The sequence below is a fragment of the Sugiyamaella lignohabitans genome, chromosome A, assembly GCF_001640025.1.
Source record: "Sugiyamaella lignohabitans strain CBS 10342 chromosome A, complete sequence".
Lineage (NCBI taxonomy): Eukaryota > Fungi > Ascomycota > Dipodascomycetes > Dipodascales > Trichomonascaceae > Sugiyamaella > Sugiyamaella lignohabitans.
Genome location: NC_031672.1, coordinates 1,107,324 through 1,132,294, shown reverse-complemented (window position 1 = coordinate 1,132,294; position 24,971 = coordinate 1,107,324). Strand labels below are relative to the sequence as shown.

General features: G+C 48.8%; 2 protein-coding genes and 1 non-coding gene across 3 annotated transcripts; 1 reads left to right on the top strand and 2 right to left on the bottom strand.

Moving 5' to 3' along the window:
* Nucleotides 1-603: 603 nt before the first annotated feature.
* ETP1 (Etp1p) lies at nucleotides 604-2,778 on the bottom strand (the record flags this gene model as incomplete). Its single annotated transcript, XM_018880565.1, has 1 exon — nucleotides 604-2,778. One exon carries the CDS (start codon nucleotides 2,776-2,778, stop codon nucleotides 604-606), a length of 2,175 nt encoding a protein of 724 aa, XP_018734593.1.
* An 11,646-nt stretch (nucleotides 2,779-14,424) lies between these two features.
* AGP2 (Agp2p) lies at nucleotides 14,425-16,104 on the top strand (the record flags this gene model as incomplete). The annotated part of the gene is made up of 1 exon (XM_018880554.1): nucleotides 14,425-16,104. The coding sequence occupies one exon, from the start codon at nucleotides 14,425-14,427 to the stop codon at nucleotides 16,102-16,104; it is 1,680 nt and encodes a 559-aa protein (XP_018734592.1).
* A 6,166-nt stretch (nucleotides 16,105-22,270) lies between these two features.
* Nucleotides 22,271-22,370, bottom strand: AWJ20_352 (the record flags this gene model as incomplete). Its single annotated transcript has 1 exon — nucleotides 22,271-22,370. It is a non-coding gene; the product is annotated as a tRNA-Leu (tRNA).
* Between the last annotated feature and the right edge of the window lie 2,601 nt (nucleotides 22,371-24,971).

Here is a 24,971-nt window from a genome sequence, read left to right as displayed (position 1 = left end):
ATCAAGCCAGAAACCGCTTCGTCTGCTCGGTTCTCGTCTCCTGGTCTTCCTCTGTTGAAGACATGAAACAACCGCAGTTCCACTTACGTTTTGCTGACCAGAACAGCCAGGTCCCTGTGGACATCGCCCGCCAACAGCTTAATCGAGTTCATTGACATTTTTGTCCCTGTTTGTTCAGATAAAACGGCCCAAATGAACGACTCGAGCTCGACCAATGATCTGACCTGCAAACTCGCTCCCTCCCCTCGCTCCTGCAAGTCATAATAAAAAAAAATTGGCTATCGACGCCCCACGTGCGCCGCACCCTGACGCAGGGTCCGAGCCAGGGTCCTGGATTCGCTGCCTCCGGCGGCTGGGGCTCCGCCCCAGACCCTGGTTGCTCCTGCTTCGCAGGAGTTTTCTGCTGGGTCCGTCGACGTAACGACTCGAGCGAAGCGAGAGGAGCAGCCAGGGTCTGGGGCGGAGCCCCAGCCGCCGGAGGCACAACCCCCGCCCGAAAGTACAACGACTCGAGCGAAGCGAGAGGAGCAACCAGGGTCTGGGGCGGAGCCCCAGCCGCCGGAGGCACACCCCCGCCCCGTGGATTAGTGTGAGTGGAGAGTGCTATTTTTTGGGTTTGCGTTTGGGTTTCTTTTTGGAGGGTGCGGGGGCCACTGAGACGGTTCCTTGTTGCACGTCTTCGTCAGCGTTGGCGAGTTTTTCTTTGGCGTCCAGGAAGAACATGAGATCGCGGATCTGGTCGTTCAGGTCGTTGATTTCCTGGTCTTTTTGTTTGATTGTTTCAACGAGACTGTCCACTTTGGTCACTAAACCGAGGCTGAACGCTTTTTCTTCTTCGATTTGCCGATTGGCTTGGGTCACGGATTCAGAGATCGTTTTCACTTTTTCAAGTAATCGAGCATGGTCGGTCTGGAACTTGGCCTCATTTTCTTGCTTAATACGATCAATTCGGTCGTCGAGTGTCCTGTATTGCAGTAATGCACCCTCGGCTTCGGCAAGTAAGCTTTCATAGTACTCTCGTTGTGACTCAAGTTGTGAAGTTAATAAATACGTGTACTGTAGGGACAAGTCGTTTTCAATGTCCTTTTTACCGTCTGCTGTAGACGAAGACCCCGATGGAAGCTCGACGAGCTTGCCGTCAGACTGGTTTTGAATCAGTCGGTGGACATAGCCGTCCGACGAGTAATCCCATACTCTTTGAGTAGTGATATCCATGGAGAAACAGTGTCCTGTAGCCACATAATGGTCGTAAGCATGGGCTTTGTCGTACCGACCACAGCCTACATGACCACAAATAAGACATGCCCATAGATTGGATCCTGCTTCGCAAACATAGCACTTACTGGACAGAGCAGGCAGAGCACTGCTGCTGTCGGCTTGCTCGTATGTTCCGTATGAATCAGCGTTTGTATGACGACACACGGGACACGACGAGTCGCCCCATTTCTGTAGACATTGGCAGTGAAACGTGTGTTGACATAGAATAGTCAGCAGTCCGGTGATGGTCGCATCCATTCTTTCCAAACACACTGGGCAGGTGGGGAGTTCTTGTAGCGACGACAGTTTATTATGTTGAATGGCTGATGATGTTGATGCAGAATTTGATACTAGAGATGATGATACTGCCGTTGCTGATGACTCGGTTGCCGTTTTGTCGTCTGTTTCGGCTCCTATTCCTATTCCGGTAAACGGATCTTTGATCAAATAAGGGATTTCGTCGCCGTCTCCTCGTCGTGGAGGAGACCGGAATTGCACGCTCTTAACATAAACAACGTGACAAGTCTCTGCTTCCATAGAGTTAAACACTTTTCCGTTATAATTAAGATAAAAGTCGGTTGCAAATTTAGCATCCAGAAACTTAATCAACACCATATATCTATTAGGCACACCGTTGCTGGTGACCAGTCGGATATGTGAACTGCGTTTCCTGGTATCTTCTCCCAGATATTCCAGTAAATCGCCTGTACTCATATATCCTGGAACAGCCAGTATAGCTACAACAGTGGCATCATCAGTATCAGCAGTCTCCTCCTCTCCTTCGTCCTGTTCTCTGTATAGTCTGACCACTCCATATCCCATGAAGGTGGATTTCAGAGTAGCAGTCGTCTTAGCTTCTGGAACTGGAACTAAATCATCGTTAACACTGCTCGACCCTGCCACTTGTGCCACTTGTGCCACTTCTGCCACTGTGGTACTAGTGACACTCGCACTGGCCATTTCGTTGTCAAACCCCTGAATCTCTACTCGGCCAAATCTATAATCCCGTGAGGTATGGATACTATAGTACTCCTTCGACCCTGGTTTCGGACCGCTTTGATCTTTTCTTGTTCTTGCAATATGGATAGCTGGATCCACAGGTCTGGCTTCTCCAGAAAGTGTACTTCTACGTCTCCTGCTCAAAAAGTTCCCAGGCCCCAAACTGATTCCACTGGCGGGGTTGGCGTTACCGGCACTCTCACCAGTCACTAGCTGCTGCTGTGAGAGGCTCGTCGCTCGTAATCGTCCCTCTCCCGGTCTGCTAATTCGGCCTTCACTGACCTTACTAGCAACTTCGCTAAATCTCCGTTCCTTCTCCTTCTGACCTCCCAAACTCGAATCTCGTTCCCAGTTCTCCACCGGTAGAAATATGTCTCCTACACTCTTCGCAGCGCTTGACCAGCTGCAATATTTGACGCCAAACCCCGAACTCTCGGTCTGAAAACTCTCTTCGATACGACCACTATTCTTTTCTTTGTCGACACTGCTATCCGTTTCCACGATTATGTGATACCTCACCATTCCTCGCTGTGGACACACGTCTCTCAGTCCACTTGCTCCTTTCACACTTCATCTCATTTCTCTCTCTCGCATGTTCACCTTATCTAATCAGCCACCATCTGGGCAAGGGCCCGCACGTGACCCCCCTGACATTTCCTCATCCGTCCGAGCACCCATCCAGGGGCCAAACCTGCCTCCGGCGGCTGGGGCTGCGCCCCAGACCCCCCTGCTCCTCTCGCTCCGCTCGAGTCGTTCACCCCCCTTCCCCCCACCTACCAACTCCTGCGAAGCAGGAGCAACCAGGGTCTGGGGCGGAGCCCCAGCCGCCGGAGGCACACTCCGTCCCCATGCACCCTTGTCCTACGAATTAGCTTGAAATCCGTGGTGCGAGAACGTCAGTTGACCGGCCGCGATGCCGTGGGATGATGCAACAGACGGGCACTAACAAAAACTAGCGTCGCTGCTGGCCAAAGGCCGATAATGCAGCCGGCATTGAACCATGCAGTATCAGATCCAGTTCTTTGATTCAGTTACACTCTGCGTGTTTCGAGTGATGCATGCTATACGGGAGCCTGAAACGGGGAGAGAGGGAGGGGTGTGCCTCTGGCGACTGGTTCTCCGCCTCAAACCCCAGATGGCTCCTCTCGCTTCGCTTGAGTGGTTGGGTCGGGGCCCCGGCCGAAATCTCCTGCGAAGCAGGAGCAACCAGGGTCTGGGGCGGAGCCCCAGCCGCCGGAGGCACACCCCGTGACCCCGGACGACAGGACAAGGAGAGTGCGAGCAATTCCAGCGAGAAAAATAATAATTCGTGCGGAAACTGTGGTGGCTGGCGGCACCGACGCTAGTTCCATGCAGCAGCAACCGATCGGTGATCGGTTCAGGGGGATTACAACGGCGAAATCAGCGATAACCACCATACCTTATCGCCCTCCTCAATTGGGTCTGACAGCTACCCCTCCTCTCCATGACGGGCTGCAGGTGTTGGCGGGGGTCCACGGGGTGGGGCCACGTGCCTCCGGCGGCTGGGCTCCGCCCAGACCGGGTTGTGCTCGCTTCGCGAGCGGCCGCGACCGTCGATGGACCGACTCGAGCGCAGCGAGAGGAGCTACCAGGGTCTGGGGCGGAGCCCCAGCCGCCGGAGGCAGAACCCCTCCCCGGTGAGCAGATCTGTATCATCGACCCCGCAATTGCCGTCACCAGCGATCTGGTGGGGCCAGCGAAGTAGAGAGACGAGCCCGGAGTAGAAAGTGCTGCACGGGCCAATTGGCAGTCCTTCAGGCACGCTGCGATCAGGCCAGCCCGCGCGTGTATCAGCGGTGACGTCATGAGCGACCCTGTGCAGCTGAAACGACCCCGGTGAAACAGGTCCCAAGGCCCCTGCAAGTTTGTATGGAAAGCATGTACAGAGATATACAGGCACCACAGCCAATCCGGGGGGGGGTCTGCGATCGGGCCCACTGCTGGCTGGGGGGTGGGTGTCTGCCTCCGGCGGCTGGGGCTCCGCCCCAGACCCTGGTTGCTCCTCTCGCTGCGCTCGAGTCGGGCGTGGGGGGTGACCCTGTTGAGCCGTGTTTTGGTTGGTGGAGGGCGTTGTTTGGAATTCGGTTCTGGAGGAATGGGCTTGGCCCCGATCTTCTGCTGCACCACTGTTCGGTGCGCTGAGTGCTCGGCGCACTGCTGCTCCTTGTGCGATAGGTCACAGCCAGCGAGTAATGAGCATGGGCAGCAGCGTCCGGTTGTGACAGACAGGCAGCAAGCACGAGCCAGCAAAAACACGCCATCGAGTGAGCGGACCCAGCAAGCAAGCCAAGTCCCCCCAAAGGAACAAAAAAGGGCCACAGCAAGGAACGAAACAAAAAACTGCCCACTCACGGGCTCCCGGAATCCGTTTAGGCCAACGGCCAGGCCACAAAGGACCTCGAGCCAGCAACATTCAGAACCCCCAATCAGGCCAGCCTTTTTCAGGCCTGGCCGTTCATGGCCAGGTGCTTGCAGCAGCTGCTGCTGCTGCTGGTTGCTGACTTTGCTGCCGCTGGTGCTGGTGCTGCTGGCACTGAGAGCTGATGGGGGGGGGGGCCAAGCCCGACTCGAGCGAAGCGAGAGGAGCAACCCGGGTCTGGGGCGGAGCCCCAGCCGCCGGAGGCACACCTACCACCCACTCGGAACCGCTTGGCCGGACCCAGGCGGCGGCCGATGAATGGATCGCCCGAAAGATTGCGAGGTTTGCTTTTTTCGGAGCCAGCGAGAAAGCGAGTTTGGGAGCGCGGCCGATTGTTTGTGCTGTTTACTACCCTCCTGTACGCTAACCTTAATACGAACTAAGCCTGGGTTCGACGCTGCATTCGGGCTAGTCCCGCCTGGACTGACCAGTGGCCCTGTGTCACATGCCGCTGTCACCACCACCGCTGCCCTGTCACCCAGTCAAGGGCCCCGGGCAACCTCGCCGGACTGCCCGGGGGCCCCACACTCGACTCGAGCGAAGCGAGAGGAGCAACCAGGGTCTGGGGCGGAGCCCCAGCCGCCGGAGGCATACCCCCGGCCCCACTTTGCCTCCGGCGGCTGGGGCTCCGCCCCAGACCCTGGTTGCTCCTCTCGCTTCGCTCGAGTCGGGCGTGGGGAGTGTAGCAGTGGCTGCCGTGTGCTATAATCTGTGACATGGGCCCGATGCTTGGCTCAGTTGGGAGAGGCTAATCGCGTTTGGGCGTCCTACGTCGGTTGCGGTGGTGCCAGCTTGTCATTCCTGGGTGGGCTACCCCCAGGACGGTAATCCTGGCTGGCCCGGGCTGGCAGGCCGTAGCGTGCACGGTGGGCATATATGTGGGGTGCCAGTTGTGACTGATTGCTTGACTGCCAGCAGGGAAGCAGAAGCAGGGCAGGCAGCGTGCAAGGGAAGGATGGCCGCCTGGGCAGACCTGGCCTGATTTGCCAAGCACAATCAGGTTTGTTTGACTCGGAGCAGACGCCTTTGAAAACGGACCTGAAACGGACTCAGGTGGTTTTGGAGCGGAGTAAAAGCGGAGTCGTGCGGCCTCAAAGAGGAGTAGCCCAACTGGCCGTGGCAGTAGCAGTAGTGGTAGCAGCAGCTGTAGCAGCAGCAAAGCAAAGTGGAATCGACTCCTGTTCAGTGATCGGGCCGCTGATGTTGCTGGTGCTGGTGCTCTGAACTGAGTAATAGTGGATAGGTGGAGATGTTTCAGGTCCGTGCTTAGCTCAACTCGGAATGACTCGATATCGGGGTGCGGTGTTAAACCGTTTGGATATTAGCTCGGGTTCGCCATTTGCTAAGTCTTGTTTCGGGTCAGTTGTCGTTTATTTTGGCGCTTCGTACTACCCATCTTTGCTCTCTGTCTCGAGGCACCTACTGACCCAGGCCATCCCGAAAACGGACATGTCTCCACCTTCTCTCGCTATCGATCTAGTGAGTTAGTTCGCTACCACCCTACCACCCTACCCTACCCTTATAGGTAGTCCCTGGCCCTGGCCCTGGTCTTCGTTAGTCCCAGTCTCGTAGTTCCTAGTCCTAGTCGTGGCCGCCTCTTGCGAAATGCGTGTTGTTACTAGGCTATTTTGTGACATGCCACTAGTCACTTTTATCCTGCCTGTGTGTTTCATGACCTCCTAACCCCTTCTCCTGTTTCGTTTATATTTCTTTTGTTGTACTTTGTCTTGCATTGCTGCCCCTGAAGGTCTCTGGGTTTTTTTTATTTTTTTCCCACCAGATACCACAATCCGCAAAAAGAAACGGTAATTTTTCCCCGTCAAACGCGTGTCACTGTGAGACAATCCCTCGTCGCCGGCGCCTTTTGCTCAAGGTGGGGTGCCTGCATAGTGTCACTGGGTCTTGCTTTTGGATCATATAAATATTAGATCATATCTCTTTTATGTTTTTTTTTATATTTGGTTTTTTTTTTGTCTTTACCTGGCATTTATATTTTCTCGTGTGATAATAATTTTTTTTCTCACCCTTTTATCTCTATTAATTAATTCTTGGTGACTTCTTGCTTGGTTGCTTTTACATCTCTCTATCTACTTTTTTAACGGGTTGGCCGCTATTTTTTAACCGTTTGCGCTACAAAGAAGATCCATCGTATTATTCCCCGATCTCTTTTACTACTGCTATTATTCCCGATCTCTTTTTACTACTGCTAGTACTGCTACTACTAAGTCTTGCTATTTTCTGGTTGTATATTAGCTTAACTTAGTACTCGATTTCAGGTATTCAGACTGTCATATATTCGATTTTAAATTTTCGATTCTTCTGAATATTCTGGATATTTGTTGTTATTATTTTTGGTTTTAATATCTTCATTGCGATCTAGTCTGATAATATATTGGTTCCAGTGTATTAGAGGCTACCACATAAACGCTCGACTGACAGCTACTGTCTAGATTCTACAGCTGCTGTCTCTACTATCCCTTTGGTCACATTGACCTCTGTCACTGTCCTAGTAGTAGTCGCCCTCTAGCACACTACAGACATTACTGACTCTCTGACTCTCTGACTTTCTAAGCATCTGACACTACTGACTTCACTCTCTCTACTGATTGTCACTGTCTCTTGTCACTACTGTCACTAGTCTCCTCTTATTAGCCTTAGCAGCAGCAGCTCGATAATCTACAATCTACCGTTTGACTGGCTACTGACTACCGCTACTAACCTACTGACTATTGTACCTGATCGACTCCCGATCTCATACTTGCATTTACATTTCACATACCCCGGTACCGCTGAATTAATTGTTTTATTATTTTTTCTCGCACACGCACACGCACTGAATATACAATGGGATCAAGCTGGGCTGGCCACTCTTCATGCGTCGTTTGCGAATGGTCTGAAAGTCATCGCAAAAACACGACGTTTCCCCGAGCCGAAATGTATAATCATTTCCGCACTGCCCGACATCTGAACAACTGGAAACTATGGTGTTCATACCTGCGAGAACAGAAACTGTCCGACGATTACATTGAAGACTGGTTGCAACAACACCAATTATTAGCATTACACAGGAACGCAGTGGCTGAGGCAGGTGGACCCATGTCATCTGGCGCCCGAAGAATGTGAATGAGCATGTGGAATTTTTTTTTTAAACACTGCCCCTCGTCCACTTGCTAGACTCGCCCCGACCGACACTAGACTTTAGAGACGCCGCCGCCCCCAAATGTGTCTCATGCATCAAGCGACCTGTGTGTCTGCTACACACACACACACGCTCGACGGATGCCTGAGCATGTTTTATGTTAATGATTGTACGATTTTATGTGTATACGGATGGATATTTCTATTATGACTAGACCCGCCCGCCTCCTACCGGAAGGCCCCGACGTGGTTACAGGTGCCGGTACATTTGTAGCCGCCGGCCTGTAATAGATAGGACTTTTTTAATTTATTTATTTTGCTTTCAAATTCTTTTGGGGGGTCTGCCTCCGGCGGCTGGGGCTGCGCCCCAGACCCCGTTGCTCCTGCTTCGCAGGAGTTGGCTGGGACCGTACACGAACCGACTCGAGCGCAGCGAGAGGAGCAGCGGGGTCTGGGGCGGAGCCCCAGCCGCCGGAGGCAGTGGGGGGGGTGGCGTCTACCAACCGACTCGAGCGCCAGCACCACCCCACCCCGTACCTGACAGGTTCTATTTTTATGTGGCCTGCTGACCAGGCTGGTGCTGCTGCTGTAAGGGCCCGGGGCCTTTTTCCGGCCGGACCTGCGACCTACCAATTTATGCTTCTTTCCAGGTTGGTTTGTGTGCGTTTTGGCAGTCTGGTTACCTAAACCGATCGCAGAAATGACTACGGCTTATTCCCAAACTGGTCGCTGCTTGCTAGTTTATTTTTACCTTGCTTCTTGTTTCGGGCCTCCCGTCGCCGCCAGAGTTCCTTGGCCCTCATTCTTGTTGTGTATTTTTTTTAATTGTTTATTTTATGCGGTAATTTATTTCTATTAAAAATTCGTCCCTGTGCATGGCGCGCATTCGTCACGGCTTTGGATTTATTTTTACTTTAATTTATATTTTTCACGTGTTTTTATTTTATTTTATTTTTGTTTTTTTATTGTAGTTTGTCATTTAGTGCTCCTTGGCCGCGCCAATGGGGGTGTGGTTCTTTGTATAATGCGATTTCCCCGCAAAACCCGCTGCTTATCTGGCATTGGTTAACTGGTTTTATTTTAGTACACTAAACTAATTATAGAAATCTCCTGACAGGGATGACACGCTAATTGCGAATTGGCGCGGAATTATGTCGATGTGTGCTTGTCTAAGTCGTTGTTTTTACTGGTAGGAGGAGAGATTGTAGAGGTGGCAGCCGTTGGAGGACAAGATATCACTATCTGTGCGTGCAGTTCGTATCCCAGTCGTTCATTGTTTAATTTTAGTGTTAAGTCGTTGTTTTAGTCGTTATCTTTGTTGTAATCTTTAGTCGTTATCGCTAGTCGTTGTTAACTTTAGTCGTTATCATCGTTATTATCGTTATCATCGGTGTTATCTTTGGTGCTGAGCCGGGTATTAGTCGTTATCTTTCCTCGTAATTCATTCTTGTTTCGTAAATCGTTATCCAATTCCCATCGTGATCTTATCATATAATCACTGTGTAATTTCGTATAATATAATAAAGTAGAGTTGTATGGTCGTCGTAGTAGGGTCGCAGTAGTATGGTGGAAGTAGCATAGTATAGTGCTTGATAGTAGTGGTCATAATTTAATAGTAGTACAAGTTCTAGCACACCCTACACCCTAGATCCTCACTATAGACCACTGTTTATTCACCTGCCAGTCTCGTTCCATCTGGTCGATAGCTGCCTTGGCCTTCTTGGTTGAAAACCATCCAGCTTTTCCCATGAACAGACGCCGTTGTCTCTTTTGCTGACCCTCGGCAATCTTGGCCTTTACTTCGGCCACTGTGAAACTCGTCTGCTGGGGACCAATCAGGATAAATCCCGGAACTTCTCCTGCTTTAAACATGGATTTGGCCAGCATTGTCATGGCCGATTCTGTCGGTATGACACTAGTCTGCGGTCTGAGAAGTGCCTCGTGTTTACGAGCATCTTCTTCTCGAACAAATCTCACTGATGACACTGTAGGCTCTCTATCTCTTGCAAGGTTTCGGTTTAAATCCTCTCGCTGATCAGTTTTGTCGAACGTTCTCTTCAAACTATGGCGTCTATCTGGCTTAGCTTGGTATCCCACATACACCATAGCAAGTTTAGAACCTTGATCTGTACCTCTAATCCTGGCTCTATTTTGATTATTCGGCTTACTAGCTTGATTAGTAACTAGCCGTAACCTGTTTAGTCGAATCTTAAAAGGGCTGGTGCCAATGCTAACCGGAGGTGTGATAGGTTCCTCGTTCTCCTTTTTAAATTGGACACCATATTTATCTCCGGTGATATAGCGAGGTGAGCTAACTTGACTGCCTCTTGATTTCGTGGTAAATAAACGGTCTTTGCCCTTGCTACTGGTCAAAAATGATGTATTGACATCTGCTAGGATCTTGTTTCCCACAGAAGTACCTCTTTCCGCAGATTCTTTACTTTGTTCCTTTTGGTTGTTCGGCAGCTGCTGAGTGGTATCTTCAGGATTTATACCATCTACCTCGCCTGTTTCCCTATTTCCATTCTTGGAACTATCTTCGACATTCCTACCAACATCTACTTTTCCTTGATGTAAGGACATGTTAACCTGGCCAATGCTGATATCATCGTCAGCATCGTCATCATTGAGTTTATGATCCTCTATTTGAGCTTTGGTTGTATTCTCGTTGCTGTTTGTAGCTGAGTCACCATGTTTAGTAGCTGATTTAGACCTTTCCTGATTCAAGGTCTGCTTGATCGTTGCTCGCCATTTCTCTCTTCCTTCTTTAGTTCCCAGGTCAAACTGCCCATTTGTAGTCTTGATTATTGTTGAATTTTGAGAACTGGATATCGGATATGGCCAGCTAGATGCCGCTTTTAACTGATCGTTAACACTCTCAGGGCGTTTGTTCAATTTCTTGACAATCTCACGAATCGAATCCTTCTGCTCCATCAAGTCGCTTTTTAGGCAATCAGCCTCTTCCTCCAACGCTTGAATAGAATCAGCTATAGAGACATTGAAATGAAGCTGCTCATTCTTGATGTCAGCAATGTTGGTGGCCAGTATATTATCGTTGATCAGAGTACTTCGTTTCAGTTCTTTGACATCTCTTTCTATAGCTAGAATGGTTTCGTTCATATAAGAAATCATTTCCTGAAGGCTCGACAATGTGTTGTCAACATCTGGACTCTTTTTATCACCACTACCAACAATATCAGTACTCATAACAATGAGTATTACAAAGCAGATTCCACAGATGAGACCTAGAACCAAGACATAATAATCAGACTCTCTCTGAACAACTCTTGAAGTATTCTCGAAGATAGTCTTTGCAGTCTTGTCGCCAGCATATTTTAGCTGTTTGGATGCCCAGTCAAACTGTGACTTTAAACTTTCTAATTCTAATCTATCGTTAGTTAGTAACTTGTTCTTCTGTTTATACTTTGTGCATCAAAAAGAAAAAGCTCGGCCTGGCGTAGAAGGCAAGGAATCAGTTATCCTGAGCATAGTTCCACAAACCGTAATAGTCTCAGTTCGTCACCTGGCGTTTCACCAAGAGACTTGTTATAACCAATAAACTGGTTGAATCTAGTAAATCCAAAGATATCTAGTAAGAATCCCACAATCACCCATACTATAGAAGCCACTATTGACCCAGCAATGGTCGAATAGATAAAAGTATAGCCTCTGTATTCAGTTTGCTGGCCCTGATGTTGGCCATGATTTCGGTTCTGAGAGGTATAAGGCATCGCAATAATTATCGAAGTAGACGTAGATGTTGATGTCTCGCCTGAAACGACAAGACTTGTTTCAGATTCGCCTCGATTATCGTTGTTCGAAACAACTACTTCAGATTCCGTATCTTCGTCTGAATCTGGCAGTAGCTGTGGATGGAAATCAACGGTGGGAACAAGACCTGAGTCATTAACAGATCTGTGATATGGGAAACCGTCGGAATTATGTAGCATTTCCACACGGGTTCCTGGTGAAGTCTCGATTTCATGTTCCATTTGCTCTGAGCTCACCTCGAATTCTCCTGGAACAGGTGCAGATAGAGTATATTCACAAGGCAATTTGGGAAGTAAACCCATAGTCTCTAAATTAACAGCAGGAAATGGGATCGCATTATCATCAGAATGGTATGGTTTACGATGAGAAAAGCTAGTTTCTCCTGTAGATATCACAGGTTGGTATTCATGTTCATGTTCATTCTCCGCCTCAATATCAGTTCCTGAACCAGACAACTGTCTATTCAAGTCACGGCAACGACCAGATGTTCGAATTGTTTCCGAACTTAGAGGGTCATCAAACATTAGCTGTGGTGAACCACTCTGATATGATGATAGAGTACTTGGACCGGGATTCATCTCCATCATCTCATACAACTTAGGATTCTGAAAACCACCTTCTGAACATCCTTTAGAATGAGTAACCAAATCGTTATCACCAATATCATCCTGAATATCTTCGCTATAACCACCATCTGATCTAAGATTAGGACTGAACTCCATTACAATTGGACTGTCATGATACTCAGGGGGACTCTGTATACAATGACCACCATGAGCTGGTTCACAATTTGTGTTTGAGACACGAGCTTTCATTTTGCGGTCAACCATTGTTGAGAGTATGACTTTCAACAGAAGATTAAGTGTGCAGAGAAACAGAGATAAATAATCGTAATAAGCACGAAAAGTAAAGAGAGGTGAACAACAGAGGTAAACAACAGAAGTAAACAAATCCCACTATTAACCTAGAGTCAGCCTCAGCATCAGCCTCAGCGTGAACCCCTGAATCGGCCCCCTGAATCGGTCCCCAGAATCAACCCCAGAAGCACTGCAGCCATGCATTAACCTACAGGGACCACCCCAACCCGAGTCAACATTCGAGATCGAAGTCAGCCATATCCCACCACCAAAAATTAAAACCACAGCGGGGGATCCGACTCGAGCGGAGCGAGAGGAGCAGCGGGGTCTGGGGCGGAGCCCCAGCCGCCGGAGGCAAATCCCCCTTACAGCAGCCAGACCTTTCCCCGCCTCGGGCCCCACCCCCTGCATGTCTAAGAGGTCGCTAGTTTTTAGGAGAAGATAGACATTTGGCTGGAAGCGGCAGTCGACTCAGGAATAAGTGACATTCATTGGTTATTCGGAAGATTATTTGCAGGATAAAATAAAATAAAATAAAATGAGCTGATGTGACTGCGGGGCTTGGCACGGTCTTGAGTAAGACATTATTGGACCAAAGCGGGGTACATATTTGGGGCAGTGGGAGGAAAAAATGTCTACGTCACGACGGCTGCCGCTCGTGTGCTGTATATTTCTGTGCTCGCTCTTTCAGTTAATTAGGGCATGACGTATTATTTCTAGAATTGCCAGTAATTCCACGGTTCATATAGTATCTTATAGGAGTGTTGGTTAGTGTGTGCTTTCAGTTGTCACCACCGGTGATGTTAACGCCTTTTATTAATTATTTTTATTTTCATTCTGCTTTTATTTATTTTTATTTGTTCTATTTATTAGTTTCTAATTTAACTATTGTTTGGGCCGGATGGTACCTGCCTATTACGTCCACATTTTGAATAGTCAGTAGGTTAATCAGTAGCTAGCTAACAAGCTAGGTAGTTAGTTAGCTACTTAAATAGGTAGTTAGTTTGTGATAGTTATTCCTGGCGAATTTTATTGAGAAATGATTTTCCATATTCCGATTCCCTTTGCCGTGCATGCACCGAAAATTTAATAAAGTTTCGACGTACGATTTAGGTCACGTCAACTCCAGACAGCATTTCCCTCCCCCACTGCCAGTGTGGTATGTTCGACGTCATCGACAATGCGTTTCTGCATATGGATCTAATTAATCCCGCCTGTAACGATGTTTTAAGTGTATATTAGCAAATATCACCGAGCATCAAATAGGATAAATAGAGACACGATTGTCGTGTGCGAGGATTTTAAAAAAAAGGATTCGACCTGGTGTAAATTCATACGAAAACGCATAAATCAATCCAAGGATTTTTAAACCGAGCTTTTTAATATACTCTCGGATCATAAAGCGACGCTGCACCGACCGAGGACCGAGATCAACTACTGATACTGGTTTACCGACTTCGACTTGTTTGACTCGACCGACTTGTTTCCAACTTTTTCACATCGCCAATTTATAATATTATAAAATAATATTTTTGCGTGTATAAAGTTTTTTATATTAATATTGATTGGTAATTTAAAATTGGTTCAAAGGTTGTTTCACTAATATTTCAGCAGACAGTCCACCTAATGATTCAGAATAGTCGTACGAATACACACCAGAGATAATCAGAATTTTAAACGAACAGTCAAGGAACTTGGCTATAGTCATTCACATCCATACATTACAAATCCACACGTCCAATCTTGGACTTCCATTTCCATTTCCACTTCCACTTTCACTTCCACATCTACACAGTTACACCAGTTGCATTATTGGTTTTTTTTTGTTATTGGCAAATTCTGAAGATTCTTCTATTACAGTTTTCACAGCTTCATACCACCTTTCCTAGCATCGTTTTCTGTTTTTAATTAGCATTCATAGGCATTTCGGTCTAGCTGTCACACAATTTGGTACAATTTAAAATGATAGCATCTGAAGAGAAGAGTGTCGGCGTGACTACGGCGATAGACCAGGGTCCGTCTGGTTCCCAGTTAGAAGAAACATTACCCGGGTACCCCGAGTCCATCAGCAGTGAGACTCCTCCCCCAAGCTACCATTCGACGCATAGAAAATTAAAATCCAGGCATATCCAACTGATTGGCATTGGTGGTACTATTGGTACAGTCCTTTTTGTTCAACTTGGTTCTGCTTTGTCAAAAGGAGGTCCAGGTTCATTATTTTTGGCATTCTTCATTTGGTGTTTCCCCATATTATGTATCACGAACTCAACGGCCGAGATGGTCACCTATCTCCCCCTGCCATCACCGTTCATCAGACTGGCAGGTCGATGCGTGGATCCTGCATTGGAGGTCATGGCAGGATGGAACTTTTTCATTCTTGAAGCTACTTTAGTCCCTTTTGAAATCACTGCTGTAAACATCATTATCCATTTCTGGGCCGATGGGTTTAGTCCTGCTATTCCTATTGTAGTCCAGATTTTTTTGTATGTTCTCATCAACTTCTTTGCAGTACGGTATTATGGAGAGTCTGAATTCTGGCTTTCTTTCGGTAAAGTACTGCTGGCAGTAGGACTCATCGTCTTTACTTTCGTCACCATGGTTGGTGGAAATCCAAAACATGATGCCTATGGATTCAGATACTGGCAGAACCCCGGTGCATTTGCCGAGTACCAAGAGACCGGGTCTCTAGGTCGGTTCCTAGGGTTCTTCACCTGTCTTGTTCAAGCCTGTTACACCATTTCTGGTCCTGAATACGTGTCTATGGCAGCTGGAGAAGCAGAAAATCCTCGGGGAGTCATGCCTCGAGCATATAGAGGTGTGATTGTACGACTTGTGTGTTTCTTTGTATTTGGCGCCTTGTCAATGGGAATTGTATGCCCATACAACGACCCCGAGCTTCTGACTGCTATCAACACTGGAGCTCCCGGTGCTGCTGCTTCTCCATATATCATTGCCATGCAACGACTGGGTATCCCTGTGCTTCCACACATTGTCAATGTACTTGTTCTGACGGCCAGTTTCTCTGCTGGTAACTCGTATGTTTACTGTGCCTCGAGATCACTCTACGGCATGGCTCTTGACGGCCACGCACCCAAGATCTTTAGCAAATGTACCAAGAACGGAGTGCCCATCTACGCCGTGACAGTAGTTCTCGCTTTTGGTCTTCTGTCGTTTCTGCAGCTGGGAAACACCGCTGAAACCGTGCTCAATTGGATTGTAAACATATCAACTGCATCGGAACTCATCAACTTCGCCATCATGTCGCTCACGTATCTTCGTTTTTACTACGCCATGAAAGCGCAAAACATGTCGCGAGACAACCTGCCATACAAGGGACCATTCCAACCATACTGTGGATACATCGGGCTCATTTGTGCCGGAGTCATGACCTTCCTGTCGGGCTACTCAGTATTCGTCCACGGCTACTGGAGTCTCAGCACCTTCATCTGCTCGTACATCATGATCGCAGTCGACCTCGTCATCTACGTGTCCTGGAAGTTGGTCAAACGCACCAAAATCCGCTCAGCAACCGAGATCGATCTGCTCTCCGACGTAAAAGAGATCGAGGACTACACCTCGAGCTTCGTCGACGAGCCGCCAAAAACCCTCCTCGGCCGCATATCCCGCGCTCTCATCGGCTAATTTTTTTGCTTCTGTAAATTATACACTGTTTTCTTTCCACGATCTGGGGTCGAACTGCCTCCGGCGGCTGGGGCTCCGCCCCAGACCCTGGTTGCTCCTCTCGCTGCGCTCGAGTCGGTGCATGGGGTGCCCTCGTTACCGGGATCAAAAAACGAGCCTGTATATTGGACCACTGGCGAACCCCGAAAACCGAGCGAAGCGAGCCACGGGGTCTGGGGCAGAGCCCCAGCCGCCGGAGGCAGACCCCCCGGAAGTGAGTAAGAAATAGTATTTAAATTAAGCCAGTGGGCGGTATATGCATAAAGGAAGAGAATAAATAATATCTGTACAGAGTGGGGAGCAATAAAAAGGGTGTTTAGAGCCTGTCGCCGCTGACCATTTGGCGGGCCTTGCCGGACCATAGACTTCGTTTGTTGAGGCCAACGGCAGCAATGACCGCCTGCTGGTAGTAGGCGGCCATGGGGGTGGGAGGCAGTTTCTGAACGGGAGTGGAGATGGTAGAAAGAGCTGCTAACAGCTTGGATTGGTTGGGGGCCACGAACACGGGCAGGTTGTCATTGCAATTACGGTCTCGGTAGCCGCAAATGGGGATGCTGTGGTACTTGTCAGTCCACAGGGTTCGCGAGGCAGACAGAGATGTAGAGGGCATGGTGGGTGACACTGGAGAATCGGCAGGTGAACTGGCAGAAGATGAGTCACTGTCACCGTCGTCGTCAGTGAGTCCAGAAGCAGACTCGTAGTCTAGGAACTCCTCGATAGAAGTCTCGGAATTGCTGGAGGCGTGGTTGGCAGAGATGCGATCTGAACCGTCGGTTTCGTTGTGTCTTACAAGGTTGTTGGTGACAGTGACTCGGTCACGGTTAACGAGGATAGAGAAAGTCGACGAATCGTCGTGCTCGTCAATAGGCCATCTCCTTTGAGCAATGGTCTCAACTTGTGCTTCGGTATCCTGGACAAATCTCTCAAACGAAAGATGTGATTCATCTTCAACAGTAGTCAAATCAACCAAGGGAATATCAGTGCTGAGAGACTCCATGTCAAAAGGATTCGACTCTTTGTCTTGATTAGCTGACTCACTGTCAGCATACTTGGATTCGTATTGGAAATTAGGCAGCTCATCATATGAAAAGTATTCAGACTCAGAGTCGGAGCCGGCATCTGATTCGGAATCCGAGTTGGAATCAGTATCTGAAATGTCAGAAGCAATATCGTCTTCGTCAGATAAATTGTCGTTGTCTTCATCATTCATAGGAGGTCGAGAGTCTTCCCGTTTAATTCGAATTTTCAGAGACGACGACGATGACGACGATGATTCTTGCTGGTTGGGATGAATGGTTGATTGGGGTTGAGGTTGGCATCGTGAGAGTCTGGTAGATGCCCGGGTTACAGTGTGAGAAGGTTTAGGAGGGAATTCCATGACCCGAGCCCGTTTCGTGGCGTTGGGTTTTGAGTTTTTGCTGTTTGTACGATTATTAAACGACGAGGTAGTAGAAGACTCGTCATCGTCTTCTCTCGACCGTTTAGGTGCTGATGGAGCGTCTTCAGAATCGTGGTCAATGACAATAGCAGGACCACCGGACTGGCGTCTTGCTGACGAGCGAGTGACCATTGAAGATGAGGGAAGAGGAAGAGAAGGTTTCTTGAGCCTTGTACCGGAAACAGAGACTCGTCTAGTAATTGCCATGATGACTAGTTTCTAATTAGTTTGAACTTGAACAATGACGATGCAAAATGAAATTTGAGTCGACAGAGAATCTTATATTATAAGGACTTGGACTTGTAGAGACACTGCTGATAAGGTGACAAACAACTCTATAAACCAGAGAGTGAGTAGACAATGAGCAATGAAACAACTGACAATGACAGTATTGACCAAATCAACAAACAATGGACAACGGAGATTGATAATCGACGGACTGGTGAAATACAGATGGCCGACAGATAAAAGTAGATAGGACAAAAGGGACTCGGAAAAAAACGAAAAAAATAAAACCAAGCCAGATATAGTTAAGCACGCCCCTGAGAAGAGATATTTAAGAAGCCACAGATCACAGTACTAAAACAAAGCGCAATCTTGAACAGAAGTGAGATGTGTTCAAAGAAAATAAAATACCAATTTAAAAAAATAAAAAATATAATAACAACAAGTGAGTAAGCGAATAAATAAATTTCGATTATGGAATTAGAAATGGCAGCTGCTTTCTGTGGTCAGCGAAGCGACCTGCCTGGGATGAAAAAAAATTACTTTTTTCTCCTGAATTTTTTTTTGTTTTCTTTTTTTTTATTTTTTTTCCATATGTATTTTTTCAGCAGACCACTTTCTTTTTCCTTACCCACTACCAGCAGGACCTAGTCCTGCAAACGTTATCTTTTAACGGTAAATAGCGGTTGGGACTAGGGTTTGGAGGCCTGCTTTCACGGTGGACGGGACGGAGTGTGCCTCCGGCGGCTAGGGCTCTGCCCCAGACCCGGGTTGCTCCTCTCGCTTCGCTCGAGTCGTTGCGTGGGCGGTGCCAGATGTCTCCTGCGAAGCAGGAGCTAACGGGGTCTGGGGCAGAGCCCCAGCCGCCGGAGGCAGGCCCCGAGCCCGCTGCATGCGACTGTTACAGATGCTACGATATTTACCGATACCAGTGGTTCGGCAGCTGCTGCTGAAGATGATGCTGGACTGCTGTGATTGCTGATAGAATGGCAATTCGCAGCTACCGATGCCACCGATGCCGCGCTGATATCATCGGTGAATAATAAAATAAAGCGGTCTGGCGAGAAAATATCGCTGGCAGACGCCTGTCTGCTGCGCTCCTGCTGCAGTTGCAGTGCAGTTGTCATGGATCAGAAGCTAAATCGCAAAATATTAATTAAGCAGCTTCGTAACGTAGCCAAGTAACCAACAAAATTATCGAGTAAATAAATAAACGAGTAAACAATAAACTTATAATTTATAAACGAATAACAATAATCGAATATATAAATTAATAAATAATCGGATAACCAAATAAAATTATACACGACTATATAAATAAATGTATATAAATATCTACGTATCAGAGAGATTAAGTGAGTCAATTATAGAAACAAAAATCTTGGAATTGAGTAAGCTGTCGCCCAATAAGAACCACTCGGCGTAAGAAATAAATTTAGAATTAAAACAAACAACCGCAAACGGCCGCAAGCCACGAAGCAGCATCCAGTCAAGGTTTGGACAAATCAGAGCGCACATAAATTGCTGCTACAACGCTGCTATGCTAAATAGAAAAAATGGACAAACCCGAGTCGGATCAGCAATTAGAAATGCAATCAACTGGATAGGAACATAGGACAGCATATACCGCTCAAGACTATCTGCGGCTCTGCTCCAGACTTCCCATTCTGCGATGCTGCCATGCTGCCATGCTCCCATGCTCCCATGCTATTTTCTGGAAGTTATATTCTAAATTAATTTGATATGCCGACTCGACTACTATAATGGATTTTTTTTCCATCATTTTTTTTCACGATCGGCACCCTATGACTGCATATGCATTTGCATGTTTCTTTTATTTTCTTTTTTTCCCTCTGCTTGTTTGTTCTATTCCCTGAATTGTACCTGGAGATGAGACAAAGCCTCTCTCCCTCTCTCCGGCCAGGGCACGGGTCTGCCCATCGGGCCTGTGCAGAACAAGGTCCCTCTGGGGGAGGGGGTCTGCCTCCGGCGGCTGGGGCTCTGCCCCAGACCCCGTGGCTCCTCTCGCTTCGCTCGAGTCGGGCTTGGGGGGGTGGTTAAACTCCCAACATGCTGGGAGGGGAGAGGGGAGTTGTGATGCTGCCTCCGGCGGCAGGGGCGCTGCTCCACACCCCGTGGCTGCTGCTTCGCAGGAGACTACTGGGACCGTCGACGGAACGACTCGAGCGAAGCGAGAGGAGCAACCAGGGTCTGGGGCGGAGCCCCAGCCGCCGGAGGCAGCACCCGTCCGACCGGCCTGGCTGCATCGCTGAACTGTTTGGGTTAAGATAAGATCCATCCCGATCATGGGGTAACAAAAAAGTAATAATACAATATAAACCCACCAGACGGTAATTGAGGTAATTGAGATAACAGGGGCGTGTCGATTGCGCCGGCTGTTAGTGGAGGCTGGGGCGTCTCAGCTAGCAACTGGAGTAGCAATGAAAGGGTCTGTCAGGTGCCAGACCCTCTTCTATGTCCTATTTGTGAGTTCTGTGTCTTTTGTGATTGCTGTGTATTGAGAGAACTCAGTATAGAAGAGGTAGCAGCAATAGCAGTTGTAGCAGTCGCAGCGGCAGTGGTGTGTTATCAGATCGATGTAGAGGGGGATGGGGGGTTAAACGTTATCAGTATCTATAGCAGCAGGGGCAGCGGGCCAAGCTACCAAGCCTATCGGCTGGCTTGGCCAGGCCGGTTGTTCATCCGGCAGCCGCCTATCCTGCCAAGAGATAAGGGCAGTGAGCCTGGTGGTGATATGCTCCTAACGGGGTTTTGTAGATTTCAATTGGTCACTGCTGGAAATGAGGAGGAGCAATTGACTCAGTGTTAAGGTTTTTGTAATTTGATACAGAAGTCAGTTGGAATTGAGTTAAAACTAGAATCATTGAGGAGCTGGAAGGCAGTTTTAACTGGGGTAAATGAAATGATCTGCATTTTTATACCGGGATTTTGGTCCTGAATTTCAGCCCAGGGCTTGGCTTCTGGGCGGGCCGGACGCGTTAATTTACTCTTTCGAGGGAGAAAGCCACACCTGACCCGAGCAATGCGATAGGAGTAGCGGGGACTGGGGGCGCAGTGCCAGCCGCTGCCGGTGGCATATCCTGGCCCGGCAGGGGAAGCTGGGAGAGAGTGCATGGAGAATCATTGGCAGCAGCCTGGGTGAGCAGCAGAAGCCAGGTTGCCAGCGGGACCACTTCCAGTGAGACAGAGCATGCATGCCAGACCACAGTCCAGCCGGCTGAGTTCATTCTCGCCAGGGGAGAATGCGTGAATCCGAGACACGCTCACACTGACCTGAAACACACAAAAAATCACATTTCAGGGTTCACTCACCACCCAGCACCCCCCTTCCCCCCCCACCGATAGAGATTCTTTAGTCCGGAGTGAAACGGTTCGCGAAGCGAACCACAACGGGTCCGGGCAGAGCCCGGCCGCCGGAGGCAGACCCTCTTCCCAGTGAGCCCGTCAGCCAGTGGAGGATGAGAAGTCTGTGCAGGGAAGTTGCATCTCCGTCCATCTCCCAACGGCTCGGGACTGCCCGTTCAGGCAAGCTCGTTGGGCCAGGAAGGACCTGGTGCAGGGGCCCGATGTACTTCTTTGCAGCTGACGGTTGCCGCTGCCGCCTGGCCTTACCCATCCACGGCGTCAGATCGACTAGCAGACCTGACCCAGTCGGTTTCCGGTCGCCGGTCCCGGGCCAAACCGTGACATCAGACCCGGGCTCAGGGGGTTGATAAGCTACTATGTCCGACCGAGTTAATCCGATTCTTACTCCCTTATCTCTCTCTTCATGGGAATCGGACCCAAAACGGGTCGACACTGTACAAGGGCTAAACAGGTTCTTTATGGGGGAAGGGGGTCTGCCTCCGGCGGCTGGGGCTCCGCCCCAGACCCTGGTTGCTCCTCTCGCTGCGCTCGAGTCGGGCGTCGGGAGGCCCTCGTAATGGACCATCCTTCTGAGAAATCACCTCTCTTTAAGTTGAAGGTGGCTCTCTTGAAAGTGACCAAGTTCTTTCACACAAAGGAATTGTGAAGGATAGACTACCCTGGGAGGCTCGAAATGTGGTGGTGGACCTAGGTGACCAACTGCCCAGCTTCAATTACCGTACGGTAGTTGGAACTAAACAAGGGGTTAAACATGTCACGCAATATCTATCAGCCTGACTGAGGATCAAAGACAATGCACGGTCGAGTTGAAGAGTAATTATTTGGTGTTGATCTTTACTGAATCTCAGACGTTTACTAACTCCCAAAGTGCGAGTTCTCGGGAAAATTCATTCAATTCAACAGTAAGCAAATGATAATATTAATGAATATGATAGTAAAAATGTAATAATGTCGCTAGTTTAAGCCTACATAACAGAATAAATGAATATCAATCGAGGTCCTCGTTTACTGGTATTTAGAAAAAAAAACAAGAGTGTTTATATAAAGGGGCAGGCAGGGAAGAAGCAAAAACAATAATGACAACTACGAGGTTCGAACTCGCGAGGACTTTCGTCCAGCAGATGGCTTCAGAACTCGGTTCTTAAGTCTGCCGCCTTAACCACTCGGCCAAATTGTCCAATCTTGGTGTTGAGCTCGACCAGAGTCACCTAAGAGCCCATGTGCGCGGGAAGGGGGGTCGGCCTCCGAAAGCTGGGGCTCTGCCCCAGACCCCGTGGTGCTCGCTTCGCGAGCGCCCGTAGACCGTGTTTCGAGCCTAGTCCGCCCCCACGCCCGACTCGAGCGAAGCGAGAGGAGCAACCAGGGTCTGGGGCGGAGCCCCAGCCGCCGGAGGCAGGCGCCCAGACCAGTGAGCAAGCGGGATTCGTGTATTTACAGCTACGGCAGGAGATGGGTATAGAGGAGGTCTGAGGTTCGTTAGTAACAGGAAAACACGGGAGTTGTGTGGCTGTGTGTGGACACAGAAGTGGCTGACGTTTGCAGAAATCAGAGTCATTAAATCAGTATTTTTTGTAGTAGTCAATGGGTCTCCCCTCGTACAGTGTGAATATAAAAAATCATCATCAAAGCAAATGTCTGGTGACTGTGCTCGCGAGCGGCCGCGGACGAAGCGCCACAGGCTTTCTGTTGGGTGTAGACTTACCATTCAAAGGGGTATACTCTTGGAAGTTGGATCTAAGGGTATAATGACCAGTAGCCAAGTAGTAGTATCATCAGTAGTGAGATCAGTGGTGAGACCAGCTCACACTTCAACACCACAGGAAGACAAGAGAATGAGACCAGCTCCACAGACAGATCAATCCGGTCTGTAGACGTATACACGCGTCAGTGAAGACACTTTTTCAGGTTAGAAACAAGACCACTAGCGATAAATAAAAAAAAAAACAAGGCGTGGATCCAAAACTAGAGTCAGCCCCCCTTGCGAGGGGAATAACGACCTTTCATCAATTCCCAGCCGCCGACGGCCGATTGTACGGTCGACCGTCTTTTACCAGGTCGCCCTGGTGGCAGCCGGTCTAATATGTCCGCCCGGTCGACAAAAATCCTCATTCAAAAGCATCGGCACCAAAAACGCGCCATGGCCACTTACCTGTTAGTGTTGTTAGTATATCTTCAACAAAAATATTTAAAAATATGGTTGACTGATTAACCACCAGCACTTGTCACAAATCTCATATGGGATTGAAACGTATAAATAATTGTTATCTTCAGAATATTCTCTCAGTAGGAACAATTGGTAAAGTTATTAATCATAGTGACACTGGTGGCAAATCCTCATTCTCATCCTCATTCTCTTTCACTTACATTTTAACTCTGCCATCTCTCCGAAGAGAGATGGTCAAGAAACTCACTCCTACTAAATTTTTTTTCACTTAAATATTTGATTTCCAGGCCGGGTAACTACACGCATCTCAACCCTAACGACCTTTCTATAGTGGGTGACCTCTGCCTCCGGCGGCTGGGGCTCTGCCCCAGACCCCGTGGCTCCTCTCGCTCCGCTCGAGTCGTTCTCTCGGGCTGCCTGGGGGATACGGGGATACGGGGGTTGGAGCTGGGGTCGGAATTTGGACCGGTTTTGGGGCGGGGGAGGCTGCCTCCGGCAGCTGGGGCTCCGCCCCAGACCCCGTGGCTCCTCTCGCTTCGCTCGAGTCGTTTCGTGGGGGTGACAGGAGTTAGGGGGAGTTGGGAGTTGAAGCTGGATCAAGAAACTGGGTGGTTTTTGGGCCCTGGTCGGGTGGATCCGCTCCCATTAGAGATTGAAAGTGGTCGGAAAAATCTGAGAAAACCGTCTAAAGATTCGACCTCAAAGTGGTAAAAGGAGCCCGGAAAACCAAATCTGGAAGCCCCCTGTTAATTGAACTCCCGGGAAAGTCTCTGAAACCCCCTTAATCCCCTGATACCCCTGAAATTTCCTGATTCTCCCACATCGCCCTCCCAAACTCTACTTACATCCAAACCCCGTATCCCCCCGGCAGCCCAACGCAACGACTCGAGCGAAGCGAGAGGAGCCACGGGGTCTGGGGCAGAACCCACCACCCCCTGAGTATGCAGGGGCTGCCCTGCTTGCATCGGTTTTAAGCTCACGTGCACCCCAGACGATGCGACGAGGAGCGGCTGGTTGGGTGAGTGGGAGCAGGAGGTGAAGACCTAAGGGTTGCTGTGGTTTAAAGTAAATAATATTCCCCGATTGAACTTTATTGGCAAATAACTTTGATTAGATTAATTAATTGACTGGCTTTGGCAGTGGGGTTTTTCAATTGACACGAGTGTGATAGAGAGAGAAGAAGGTTGTGGTTTTGTGGCCTATTCGTGAGGTGAGTAGTGAGACGGGATGAGACGGGATGAGCTAGTGCTTGGTGGGTGGTGGCGGGTGCTGGTGTTGCTGCTGGCAGTTTATGACAGCGGATATTAGACAGGGGTGATATGAGAATTGGCCGGAATTTCCACGTATGTTGAAGAATTGGATTTGGTTTGGTTCAATTATTCAATTGTGGCAAGTACCAATTGGAATTGAGCGGTCACTAACAGTAACAGGAGTATCAGCATTCTTTCACAATATTTATTTAGAAAGCCTCCTCGATATTGGACTCGTTCGAAATTGGACTGAATTGGATCAACTGTTGAGAATCTGGTGTTGGCGAATTAGTCAGTTCAGTCTTCAACCAGATAACCTGGTAATAGCCAACAGCCAACCAGTTGATCGGCTAACAACTACCAG